At 37.7% G+C, this 14,038-nt stretch overlaps 1 protein-coding gene across 1 annotated transcript; it reads left to right on the forward strand.

Annotated features, from left to right (window-relative positions):
* Positions 1–11,734: 11,734 nt before the first annotated feature.
* Positions 11,735–12,779, forward strand: RETNLB (resistin like beta). Its single transcript, XM_034990501.1, is given in 3 exon segments — positions 11,735–11,858; positions 11,950–12,027; positions 12,652–12,779. Coding segments are annotated over 3 exon segments (330 nt in total).
* The last annotated feature ends 1,259 nt before the right edge of the window (positions 12,780–14,038 follow it).

A 14,038-nucleotide genomic window follows, 5' to 3' on the forward strand; every position in this document is an offset into this window, starting at 1 on the left:
AAATAAATAAATAAATAAATAAATAAATAAATAAATAAATAAATAAAAAAAATCTTTAAAAAAGTGATTTTAAAAAGTAAAACATTATAACTATGGGAAAAGTGGGAAATGTATCAATAATTATAAATAAGGAATTAAAAATCACCCTTAATCCCACCACCCCAAGAGGATGACTATTAATATCATCATCAAAACACCCAGCATTTTTCTATATATCTTTACATCAGGTCAAAAAATACATATTGTTTTGTTCCCTGATTTTTATAATCCAACAGTATGTCCTAAACATTTTCTCATAATGTACCTAATATCTCATATTTAATGTGCCATAATTTATTTACATATTTTGTGTATTATTATTACTATAAATAATCATATAGTGAACTTTTTCATATAAAGATTTGTGCATATCTCTGATTATTTCTTTAAGGTTAAGTTCATAAAGTAGAATTGCTGGGTCAAAAGAAATATATTTTAAAACTTTGAGATATTTTGCCAAATGACCTCCCATAAAAAATTTAAAGTAATTTTCCTTAACCCTGGTGAATCTGAGAGGTAAAACTGACATTCATAGCTATCTCAATTTGCATATCATTGTCAATAATGTTGAACATTTTTCTCATTTTTATCAGCCATTTGTATTCTCTCACCAACCCAGTCTGCTGCTGTGTCTCTCTCTGGAAATATCAAGAAGAAAAAAATGGAGAAGAAGTCATATTTCTTGCTTATTCTTAGTAGTGATACAAGCTTAATGCCATAAATGACTTAAAGTGTAAGCGTCTCACTGTGGATACATCATAGGTTCATAGTCTAAAAATTAGACATCAGTAAGTATCTCTGCCCTGCGCAGTTATTTCTCTTCCCTAACATCTGATGCCTTACTAGATTTTAAAGAGTTTGGGAGCAAGAATCATTTTTTAATTTTTCTCTATGTCCCCAGCACCTACATAGTATCTGGCACATGGCAGATGTCAATGGTTGTTGTTTGGCTGGATGAATAAATAAATGGGTGAATGTTGGCCTAAGAATTTATTCTACCTTTCTATCTGGTTCTATCCTGCTTCAACTTGAGAGCCAAGCTAGAATTTCTCATGCTGTTGAAATATACCATACTATTGAAATATGCCATGAGGATATTTCTGTTAACTTTCTAAGGACAAACACTGAGTTTTGGTGCAAAAGGATCAACACTGACATTCTCCAAATACAGTAGTGCATTATTTCAAGTAGTTGGTTGCCCAATATCCCTGGCTCTCATACCCCATGTTCTCCTCATTTAGCTCTACACTAACATCCAGCCAATATTAATTTTCTAAACCTTTCTGATCCATCTCTGCTCATAAAATTAATTCTAGCTTTCTTTCCCCACCTCTCCTCTACCTTCTCTTGAGCATATAACTTTTTTCCCTTTCTTCTCTTTCCCTCCCTTCCTCTCCTCTTTTCCTCCCTCCCTCCCTCCCTTCTTCCTTCCTTCCTTCCTTCCTTCCTTCCTTGCCTTTCCCTGCTCTTCCCTCCCTTTCCTCTTCCCCACCAGGCTTGGTCTCTTTGACTCGTGAGACATAATTATTTTATCACTTTTAAGCACTCACATTTATAGTAACTACTTGTCCATAGGAGAAAGAGACTAATATAATGATCATAAGGAAAGGTCTTTCCATTAAGACTCCTATCACAGACACAGAGAGACAGAATAACAAGCATAGAAGAGAGCACTGAGCTAGGATGGATGCCGTGACAGGTGATCCCAGGGTGAATCTAACAATGCAGACTTGACCTATATCACCTTTATAAACCATTCCACCAAAACGCATCTACTTCCAGGAAAATCCACATGCCTCCTTTAGCCTCTACCATGCTCACCCTCTTTCTTTTCACTTCTTTTTCTCTATTCTATTCTCCAGACTTTCTTCTTTCATTATTCCCTCCAGTGTCCCTTTCTGCAATCATCTCCACCCAGGATCTCTGTCTCTCACCTCTGCTTTTGTCCACACCCAACAGTTAAGTCTGTTAGCCTAGCATTACCACAACTAACTTAACAACAAATGCCAAGAACATACTATTGTATATTAAGACATTTCCAGCATCCAAAGGACCTGGATGGTCCAATTACTGATCTTTTGGACAAATAAATTCACTGAGCTACTTAGGGATACTCTTTTTGGACACTGGAATGCAAATTTTCTTATAACCGACTTGCCCCTGGTTGGAACCTTGATAAGTGAAGAGATTTTATGGCTTCACAGCTTAATTGAAAGCATCAACTCATCAAGTTTTATAGAACCTTTTTTTTTTTCTCTGCTTGATGATGCAGAACTCTGCAGTCTTAATCAGGTTCCTCTGCAACCCTTGAGCAGATTCCAAGATCATTTTTGAGGGATGTACTGCCCTATCTCCAAGCAAATCCATGACTAATCTCTATTCAGGGTGGGTCAGCCTCTCAATTTGTTTTTTAGGTTTTTACTTAAATTCCAGTTAGTTAACACACAGTGAAATATTAGTTTCAAGTGTACTATTTAGTGATTCAACACTTACAACACCCAGTGCTTCTCACAACAAGTGCCCTCCTTAATCCCCATCACCTGTTTAACCCATCCCCCCCACACCTCTGGTAACCATCTCTTTGTTCTCTATAGTTAGGAGTCTGTTTCTTGGTTTGCCTCTCTCTTTCTTTTTTCCCCCTATGCTCATTTGTTTTATTTCTCGAATTCTACATATAAATGAAATCATATGGTATTTGTCTTTCTCTGACTGACTTATTTCACTTAGTATTATACTCTCCAGCTCCATCCATGTTGTTGCAAATGGCAAGATTTCATTCTTTTTTATGGCTGAATAATATTCCTGTGTGTGTGTGTGTGTGTGTGTGTACCACATCTTCTTTATCCATTTATCTGTTGATGGACACTTGGGCTGCTTTCATAATTTGGCTGTTGTAGATAATGTTGCTATAAACATTAGGGTGCATGTTTCCTTTTGAATTAGTGTTTTTGTATTTTGGGGGTAAATACCTAGTAGTACAATTGCTGGATTGTAGGGTAGTTCTATTTTCAACTTTTTGAGGAATCTCCATACTGTTTTCTAGAGTCAGCCTCTCAATTTTTATCTGCATTTCAGTTTTGTTTGTTTGTTTGTTTAATGGGCTCCATAAAGTTGTTTAATGTTTGTTTGTTTAATGGGCATGGAGCCCATTAAACAATGTTGGGCTTGAACTCACAACCCTGAGATCAACACCTGAGCTGAGATTAAACTTGGATGCTCAACTGACTGAGCCACCCAGGCACCCCTGCATTTCAGTTTTTACATCTAATACACCCGGACTGGTTTTTCGTGTACTGTCTAAAGTATCCGAATCCGCAAGATGAAATAGTAACACTTCCATGCCTCATCAAAGAACTGTCCACCTCTAGCTAAAAACAGCTAGAAACTTGTGTTTGAGAGACCTGCAAACTTCCTGTGGCTATTGGTTTTTCTAGTCTCCTACTATTTTTTTTTTCAGATGTACCATGAGTTTTTAAAAATTAAACATACATTCAAATGCAATTTATAAACTGTAAACATGTACAAATAGGTTTACTATAAAACATATAAAAAGAGAAACTATTAAAGAAGGAGAAAAAATTAAAAAGAGAAACCCTATTATTTACTTCTTATAATGCATGGATTGTTTTGTGTATTTCTACATTCCATATTGAAAACCTCTGCTCCCATGCACAAGGAAGGTCTTCGGAAAGTAATGCTGTGCCTTAGCTTAACATGTCATAGATGATCCTGTCAGCCCCAGCACCATCTTTCTTACCTTTACTCTTCTTAATTGCCCAGTTACTTTGAGATTTAGGGTCCCGCTTTTTCAGCCTCTGCTCTGTACTACCAATTTTTCAAACTTTATTTACATACTATAAAATAAAATAATATAAAATAAAATGAAAAGTAACCAGTGGAGAACTGGACAGTAGAGGAGATAAAAATTATAAAAAATTTGCCTCCACATTCAAGTGATTAGGAAAAGAGTGCGCTCTTAGGAAGAAGATAGCTCCAAAGAGAGAAGAATGTTAAGATTCCACTTGGTTTGTCTACAAATTTTGGAGGAACAAAAACATTTCTTCCATCTTCTTTGTGTAGACCTACTGAGTGTTTTCCAGGACTGCTGGAGTGGAAGCTCCAACAAGCAGTGGTTCATCCCTGGCAACATACTTATAGCATAAGCAGTGACTGCCAAGGTCAGGGAGGAAGGCAAGAAGCAGGGTGCTTGGTCTACAGAGAATTTAAGAGCAAGAATAAATCTGAGTAAAAGTCTGTTCAATTTTTATTATCACCATACACTGGCAATTCTAAATAATGTCAATGGTGAAATACTCCTCCCACAAAACATCGTTAGTCTAAAAAATTGCTGTGATTACTGTCCAGTTTTTTTTTTTAAGATTTTATTTATTTATTTGACACAGAGCGGCAGGCAGAAGGAGAGGGAAGGCAGATTCCCCGCTGAGCAGGGAGCCCGACACGGGGCTCGATCCCAGGACCCTGGGATCATGACCTGAGTCAAAAGCAGACACTTAACCTACTGAGCCACCAAGGCGCCCCAGTGTTGAGTTTTAATAATATTTATGTAAGCTTAAAATTAGCACATTTTAATTTCTTATCCTTTAATAGGCAATGTATTCTACATGGAAGTTAATTCAGAAAACTTCCAGTTATATGGGTGGGCTCTAAATATTCAGTCTCAGCTATCAACCTTCATTTTTTTTTAATTGAAATATAATTGACACACAATGTTACATTAGTTTCAGGTGAACAACATAGTGATTCAACAAGTCTATATATTATGCTATGTTCACCACAAGCGTAGCTACCATCTGTCCCCATGGAATGCTATTACAGTACCATTGACTATATTCCCTATGTTGTACTTTTTATCACTGTGACTTATTCATCCCATAACTGGAAACCTGTATCTCCTTCTCTCCTTCACCATTTTGCTCATCCTTGCCCTCTGCTATCCTCTGACAACCATCAGTTTGTTTTCTATATTTATGGGTCTATTTCTGCTTTTTGTTTGTTGGTTTATTGGTTGTTTCATTTGTTTGTTTTTTAGGTTCTACATTTAAGTGAAATCATATGGTATTTGTCTTTTTCTGACTAACTTGTTTCAATTAGCATTATACCCTCTAGATCCATCCACATTGTCTCAAATGGCAAGAACTCATCCTTTCTTATGACTAATATTCCATTATATATAAATATACATATATAATACACACACACATACACCTCACATCTTCTTTATCCATTCATCTATTGACGGAGACTTGGGCCACTTCGATATCTTGTCTCTTGTAAATAATGCTGCAATAAACATAGGGGTGCATATATCTTTTCAAATTAGTGTTTTATTGCCTTTGGGTAAATATCTAATAGTGGAATTACTGGATTGCATAGTATTTCTATTTTTAATTTTTTGAGGAAACTCCATACTGTTTTCCACAGTGGCTGTACCAATTTACATTTCCACTGAGAGTTCACAAGTGTTCCCTTTTCTCCACCTCCTTGCCAACATTTGTTATTTCTTGTGTTTTTGAGTCTAGCCATTCTGACAGGTGTGAGATGCTATCTCATTGTGGTTTTGACTTGTGTTTCCCTGGTAATTACTGATATTGAGCATCTTTTCATGGGTCTGTTGGCCATCTGCATGTCTATGGAAAAATGTCTATTCAAATCCTCTGCCCATGTTTTGACTGAATTACTTGTTTTTATAATATTGAGTTGTGTGAGTTCTTCATATATTTTGGATATTAACCCCTTATCATATATATAATGTGAAAAGATCTTCTATTCAGTAGGTTGCCTTTTTGTTTTGGTTTCCTTCACTGTGTAAAATATTTTTATTTATTTTTATTTTTTTAAAGATTTTATTTATTTATTTGACAGAGAGAGAGACAGTGAGAGAGGGAACACAAGCAGGGAGAGTGGGAGAGAGAGAAGCAGGCTCCACACAGAGCAGGGAGCCCAATGTGAGGCTCGATCCCAGGACCCTGGGATCATGACCCGAGCTGAAGGCAGACGCTTAATGACTGACCACCCAGGGGCCCCTAAAATCTTTTTTTTTTTTTGGTGTAGTCCCTATAGTTTATTTTTGCCTTCATTTCCCTTCCCTGAAGAGACATAGCTAGAAAAATGTTGCTAAAGCCAATGTCAGAGAGATTACTGCCTATGTTTTCTTCTAGAAGTTTTATGATTTCAGGTCTCACATTTAGCTCTCTAACCCATTTGAGTTTATTTTTATGTATAGTGTTAGAAAGAGGTCCAGTTTCATTCTTTTGCATGTAGCTGTCCAGTTTTCCCAACACCATTTATTGAAGAGACTCTCTTTTCCCATTGTATATTCTGGCCTCCTATGTCATAGATTAATTGACCAGATAAGCATGAGTTTATTTCTGGGCTTTCTACTATCTTCTGTTGATCTATGCATCTATTTTTGAGTCAATACTGTACTGTTTTGATTATTATAGCTTTGTAGTATATTTGAAATCTGGGATTGTGTTACCTCCATTTCTGTTCTTCTGTCTCAGGATTGCTTTGGTTATTCAGGGTCTTTTGTGGTTCTATACAAATTTTAGTATTATTCTAGTTCTACAAAAAATGTTGTTGGTATTTTGATGGGGATTGCATTGAATCTGTAGGTTGCTTTGGGTAGTATGGACATTTTGACAATATTAATTCATGAACATGGAATATTTTTCCACTTGTGTTGTCTTCATTTTACTTCATCAATGTTTTATGCTTTTAAGATTATAGGTCTTTTACCTCCTTGGTTAAGTGTATTGCTATGTACTTTATTCTTTTTGTTGCAGTTACAAATAGAATTTTTTCCTGATTTCTCTTTTTGCTACTTTGTTACTAGTGTATAGAAATGCAACTGATTTCTGTGTGTTAATTTTGTATCCTCCAACTTAACTGAACTTATTTATTACTTCTAAGTTTTCTGGTGGAGTCTTCAGGGTTTTCTATGCATTGTATCATGTCAACTGCTAATAGTGACAGTTTTACTTCTTCCTTACCAATTTAGATGCCTTTTATTGTGTGTGTGTGTGTGTGTGTGTGTGTGTGTGTGATTGCTGTGGCTAGGACTTCCAGTATTATGTTGAATAAAATTGGAAGTGGACATCCTTGTCTTGTTTCTGATCTTAGAGCAGCTCTTAGCTTTTCAACATTAAGTATGATATTAGCTGTGGGTTTATCATATATGGCCTTTTTTATATTGAGCTATGTTCCTTCTAAATTCACCTTGTTGAGAATTCTTATCATGAATGGATGTTGTACTTTGTCAAATGCTTTTTCTGCATCTGGGGAAATGATCATATGGTTTTTATCCTTTTTCTTGTTAATGTGGTATATTATGTTGATTGATTAGTGAATATTGAACCAACTATGTATCCCTGGAATAAGTCCCATTTGATTGTGATGAATTATTTTTAAATGTATTGCTGAATATGGTTTGCTAATATTTTATTGAGGATTTTTTTGCATCTACGTTTATCAGGATATTGGCCTGTAGTTTTCTTTTTCTGTAGTATCTTTATCTGTTTTGGTATGAGGGTTATGCTGGCTTCATAGAATTATTTGGAAGCTTTCCTTTCTCTTCTATCTTTTGGAATAATTTGAGGAGAATAGGTATTAACTCTTCTTTAAATACTTGGTAGAGTTCACCTGTGAAGCCATCTGGTCCTGGACTTTTGTTTATTGTGATTAATGTTTCAATCTCATTACTAGTTATCAATGTATTCAAATTTTCTATTTCACCCTGATTCAGTTTTGAAAGATTGTATGTTTCTAGGAATTTATCAGTTTTTTTCTAGGTAGTCCAATTTGTTGACATATAATTTTTCCTAGTAGTCTCTTATTATCCTTTGTATTTCTTTGGTGTCAGTTGTTACTCTCCTCTTTCATTTCTGATTTTACTTATTTAGGTCCCTCTCTCCTTTTTTCTTAATGAGTCTGGCTAAAAGCTTAGCAATTTTGTTTATTTTTTCAAAGAACCAGCTCTTTTTTTAAAAAAAAAAAAGTATTTTATTTATTTATTTGACAGAGAGAGAGTGAGAGCATAAGCCGGGAGACAGAGAGAGAAGGAGAAGAAGGCTCTCTGCCGAGCAGGGAGCCAGATACGAGGCTGACACTTAACAAACTGAACCACTCAGGTGTCCCAGAACCAGCTCTTTTAAAAATATATATATTTATTTATTTGAGAGAGAGCTTGAGCACATGGGGGGCGGGAGGCAGAGAGCAAGGGAGAAGCAGACACCCCGCTGAGCAGGAAGTCTGACATGGGGCTCAATCGCATGACCCATGAGATCATAACCTGAGCCAAAACCAAGAGTCAGAGGCTTAACCAACTGAGCCACCCCAGGTGCCCTTCAAAGAACCAGTTCTTAATGTCATTATTTTTTTTCTATTAATTTTTTTAGTCTTTATTTCATTTATTTCTATTCTGATGTTTATTATTTCCTTCCTTCTACTAATGATGGAGTTTGTGATATGCCTTCATTTCAATTTTTAAAGTAAGTTCATAACCCTTCAGAAACATTCAAGTTTGCCTTTATGTCTACAACTCCTATCTTGCCATGTATTCCTGCAGTTAAACAGTTTAATCTAAATAAGTAATGATAGCCCAGTGACTGTAAAGAATAATTAATGGTATTTAAATTACATCAATTTGGTCACTCTATATGATTATGTGGAGTTTAATTGTTTTTAAAATTTTAAACTCAAAGAGTGTGCAAACTGAATGGTATAATATTTTTTGTTTGGTAGGTGAAAATTTTAATTCACACAAAAATATTATGCTGACTTTAAACAATAGCTTTAAAATTGACATGTGTTCTTTTAATGTTTTTATGTTTGTTTTAAAACTAGAGAATGAATCAAGAAATAATGATTATTACTGATCATTGCATAATTATTACTGGAAATAATTTTGTTATGTAAAGGAGAAGAGTGTTAGAGTGATCCCCTCTGGGTATCAAATATGCTAGGCATGCTGCTGACTACAAGTGTTGCACAGAGGTTATGGTCACTCTCCCTGTTGCCCAGGCTCATTGTAAACCAAGCATACTCTCTTGTGATCCCGTTCTCTTCTCTTTCCCTGCCATTCTCAACAAACCCACTAGTTCAATTCATATCTTAAATCAACGTTCTTTTGGTCATCCGCTTCCCAGTCTATCACTTTCTTGACTCCCTTAAAGTTTTCACTTCTTTCATTAAATTATCTATGTTATTATATTCATCTGTGGATTGACTATTCTCAAATTTATATCTCTGACTCTCACCTTTCCCCTGAACCCTAGACTTGTATACCCAACTCCTATGCCACAGCTCCACCTGGATGTCTAATAGACATATTAAAGTGACTATGATCAAATATGATTTAATGTTCTTGCCATATCTATGCTGTCCCCCGGGGTCCCCACTTCAGCAAATGGCATCATTCTTCAACAAGTCATTTAGAATATAACCTTGATCTTTCATTACTCTGTTTCTCCTATATCTCATATCCACTGCATCAGTAAAACTTAAGAGGCTCAACCTTCTATATATAACAAAAATTTACCCAGTTCTCACCCCTTCCCTTACTACCATCTGATATCTGGAACTGTACGAAAGCTTGCTGCTTGGTTTCCTTGCTTACCTGTTTTCCTCCACAGCAGTGGCCTTAGTAAGCTTTATAAAACATAAATGATCTTATATAGATAAATCATATCATCATTCCCCTGAGCAAAATGCTCCAGTAATTTCCCATCAAATTTACAATAAAACCCAGAGCCCTTATGTTGGTTTACAAGTGCTGTATAACCAACCCAAAGTGGTCAAAGTATGACCACTTTTCTCACTTCTCTTTCCTTTACTCATTTCACTCTTTTCAGCCACACTGGCTTTGTTGCTATTCCTTCAACACACCAACCATCTCTCTGCCTTAGCTCTTTATATTTGTTTGTCCCTGAGCCTGAAACATTTGCCCCAGCTTTTTCTATGGTATGCCCCATACATCTACAGGTCATTGTTTACAAGTTATCTTTTCTGAGATGTCTTCCCTGAGCACACTGCATTATATACAACACAGAAGTATATTCAATTGCCTTGCCTTCATTTCTTTTCCTTCAGGGCATTTTTCTATATCTGACATATTATATATTTATCTTCCACCTTCGAGTATAGTCTCAAGAGGGCAAAAACCTTGCCTACATTGCCCACTGCTGAGTCACCAGAGCTATAATTTATATAGAGAAGATCTATACTCATTGAGTTAACAAATGGACAAATGTACTCAACTTTTATACCAAATCCAAATCTGTGCTCTTCCCTGCTCTTTATCACTCTTTTGTTTCCTTAGCTCCTATTGGTGCATTAAGGAAGCGTCCTTGACTTTTTGTTAGCGTCATTCTCAAAGTTTCCTGGGAGAGCTATGTCGACGAAATAGCGGGTCCTCGGAGGGCATCTTTAGGGAAAGAGGCGGTGAGGCTGGCCACCGTTGCAGCAGAGCCAGGCTTCCCCACCTGCCTGCCTCCAACAGCGGTCATCCAACAGCCATTCTCTGCTTCTTCATTTGGCTTTTGAATCATGGGATTCAATCCTGGTGACCATGTGCCCCATCCTAGAGAATAAATCACGTATGAGCCCAATGGTCGTATATAAGGGATTGTAGAGATCTACTCAATTTCTTAGCCACACAGGAAAGGGAGATCATGTGACTCAGAACTGAACAATGAAATGTAAGGGGAGATTTGCTTGAGTTTCTAGGGGAAAATCTTGCTTCCAAAATGAAAAGGCAAAACCTCCAAAGAAAATGGCCTTACCCCAGTCCTTCCTTCCTGCTCAGGATCTTGACAGAGGCTGTCATAATGCCTGCCACCTTGCGACTGTCAAGAGAGTGGATCAAGGATAAAAATCCAGTGAGCTGAGGATGGTAGGAAAAAAGGGGAAGAGATCAAGCTGGTAATGACCCTATTGAACCTCCAACAAGAACCTTGCAATCAAACGCTTTGCTTCTGTTTAAGTAAATAGTAAACTTCCCTGTTTATAAACAAGTGCTAATCAGGTTTTCTGTTACTTTCCCACAGATGGGATTAGCCAGGGACAATAAAATGATGTCTAAACAGGTGACAAATAGGGTTCTGTTGAGACCTTAAAGTCACCTCTTCCTGATGAAGGATCACACAAAGACCTATAATATGGGGCTGTTAACAGAAGGCTTAGGTACTGGCCTTATCAGGTTGCCAAGAAGAAACGAGAGGGAAGAACAGAAAGGCAGGAGGACACCCCTTGGCAGAGAACCAGAGCAAAGGCAGCTGTTGCTTATCATAGACACACTGAATTTATCACAGTTGTGTGTCACGCCCTAGCACACATTTCTTTGAAAATGTACTGGAGAGTGTGTTTGTATATTGTGCTTGCTTGTGTGTTGAGGGGTGTCCAGGTCAAAATCACAGGGTATAAAGCATCCTTTCCTGACCAGTCTTTGCAGACCTTTTCTGAACTTCTCAGTGAGTGAATTTGCTTTGCAGCCACTCTTCCTAATTCTTCGAGCCACTTGGAAGAGATCCAGCCTCTTCCATACTGATACTGGTGTTCCTCTCTTCTCTCTTGAAACTCTTCACATGTTCTTTGCCCTTCCTTCCCAACCATAGTGGAGCTGAGAGATGTCAGCATTCTATCTTTCCCCAGCCCCAGGACGCTGCCATTCTACAGGATGAAGTCTACCTCTTGCTTCCTTCTTATTCTCATCCTCCTCTAGCTGATGATCCCAGGGACTGCTCCGTGTTCCTTAGACTCCATTGTGGATATAAAGATAAAGGAAGCTCTCAAAAGCTTAGGTAATTGACTGGGGGTGGGGAGTGGGAGAGAACCCCTGATCATTCCTCAGACAGATATCATGGGCAATATCCCTTCTACTCTCCTATTCAGACTTAAATCCTTTCCCAACAAAAAGGATGTCATGTGTCAGTATCACAAACTCAGGCAGACTATCCTCTTGCCCTGCAGGTAAGTAATTCCATGAGGAGGAATGGTGGGTAAGATGCCCTGTGCCCTCCCCTGATCATCCCCCAGCATCTTTACCTTCCCCCTGTCTCATGTTTGTATTATCCTAGGGCTGAGTCTTAACTCCTGATTCCCAGTGATCTCTTGCCCATTCTCATTTCCCTTAACAATGCTACTGAGGGCTCTTGGGTTTCTGCCTCTTCCTTTCCCACCTCCCTTTCATGACCTCATACACCAGCCCTTCCTCCCTCAGTTGTCCTGTTATGATCTGTCACCTACCATTCCACACCCCCCCCCCCCGTCATTCATCTCCCTTTCCGAATCTATTCCCTTGTTTGGGTGGGTAGGGCCAGCACTGAGGTAAATATAACATGAATCTAAGCAAAGAAATGCTCAGGGCCCTCACTTTCCCAGGTCTCTTCCATGGCCCTATTCCTAAATTTGTTTTAGTAATTTTTGTATTTTTTTTTTTTCCCTTAAAGAGGGCTCTCAAAATTGAATTACTTTTCAGCCCCACAAAGCTTAGATCTGCCACTGGGCTGCGCAGAAATGAAAAATGGTAGGAGTACACCTCCCTCCGCTCAAAATCCAAGGGTTCTAATGTCTGTGTCTCCTGTGCCCGTGCAGAGATGGTTGTCACTGGCTGTGCCTGAGGCTATGGCTGTGGTTCCTGGGATATCCAGGGAGAAACCACATGCCACTGCCAGCCCAGCACGGTAGACTGGGCCACTGCTCGCTGCTGCCACCTGACGTGAGGGGGAGGAGGAAGAGAACCCAGCTATGTGAGCATGACTGTAATGAAACCATACGCCAAACAGGAAACCTGACTCAGACTGTCCCTTTCATTTGTTACAACCTGCTTCTTGGGTAGTAAAGACAATTTTTGCATCTCTCATGGTTGTATTTTTGGTATTACTGCCCCTGGCTTAGAATTGCTCTAGCCAGAAAATTTCTCCACCGTCCTAATTAAACTCCACCTCAGCAAGGATGAGGAAGAATATGGGGGAGAATGGGAAAAACTGAGATTGCTACTCCAGCCTCCTAGTTCCCTCATTGTTTAACAAAAGGATGCTGACTGTGCCAGGAATTTTGCTTGGCACTAGAAGTACAGAGAAAGAAAGTAACATGCATGCCCTTATTGGAGCTCAATGAGTAGAACAGTGGGTTCCAAACTAAGTGCAGGCAGACTTTCCAAGGGAGAGACAAGTAATGACAGTTTTAAAAAGAATAAATTTCTAGATTTCTGTTTTGTGTATATACTGTTTCCTAAACTTATGTGTCAGAGATTTATTTTGACCAAAGTGATGAATTTGCCATTGTCTGTCACCCCCATAACAAAAGAAAAACACAACCTTTACCTGCCATAGAACCTTACCATGATTCATCAGCTTGGGGTATAAATATCTGCAGAATGGAAAGGAATGATACAAAATATTGGCACAAAGGTTGAGTGATCCGGTGACTGGGTAACAAGTCCTTCTATAAGTTGTGAGACTTCCAGTGTTTGACACAATATTAAAGAACGGTATCATCCAGTTATCGATTGGTAGACCACCAAAACTAATTTTTAATAAGTTGCAGTATGATTTTTAACAAATAACTCAAAAGGAATCCAAATGAAGTGAATGATACTACTACAATAAAATTTTTCCTCCCTGCATACTTAATTATGAAGTTGTCATCTCAAAGCTTGTATCTATGAAAAGAAAAAAGAGAAATATACTTGGCTCTAAACCTCCTCTCTCTCTAGGATTATTTGTTCATGAATATATAAACTACTCATAGAAAAAAAACAGCTCCATCTCTCTCATTAAGAAATACATTTCCAAAATATACTGTTTGTGTTTATTACTTATCCAAATTTGTTATACATGTTTTGTTTAATTGTGTACTATTAATGGGTATAACACTAACTTAATACCCCTACTTATGGCAAGTAGAGTGAGTCTCTTAAAATATAAACCAAAATCATGTCACATTTCTGCCCAAATTACACATTCTAGTGACTTCTCAC

This window comes from Mirounga leonina, unplaced genomic scaffold (assembly GCF_011800145.1).
Source record: "Mirounga leonina isolate KUSES-001 unplaced genomic scaffold, KU_Mleo_1.0 Mir_115, whole genome shotgun sequence".
NCBI lineage: Eukaryota > Metazoa > Chordata > Mammalia > Carnivora > Phocidae > Mirounga > Mirounga leonina.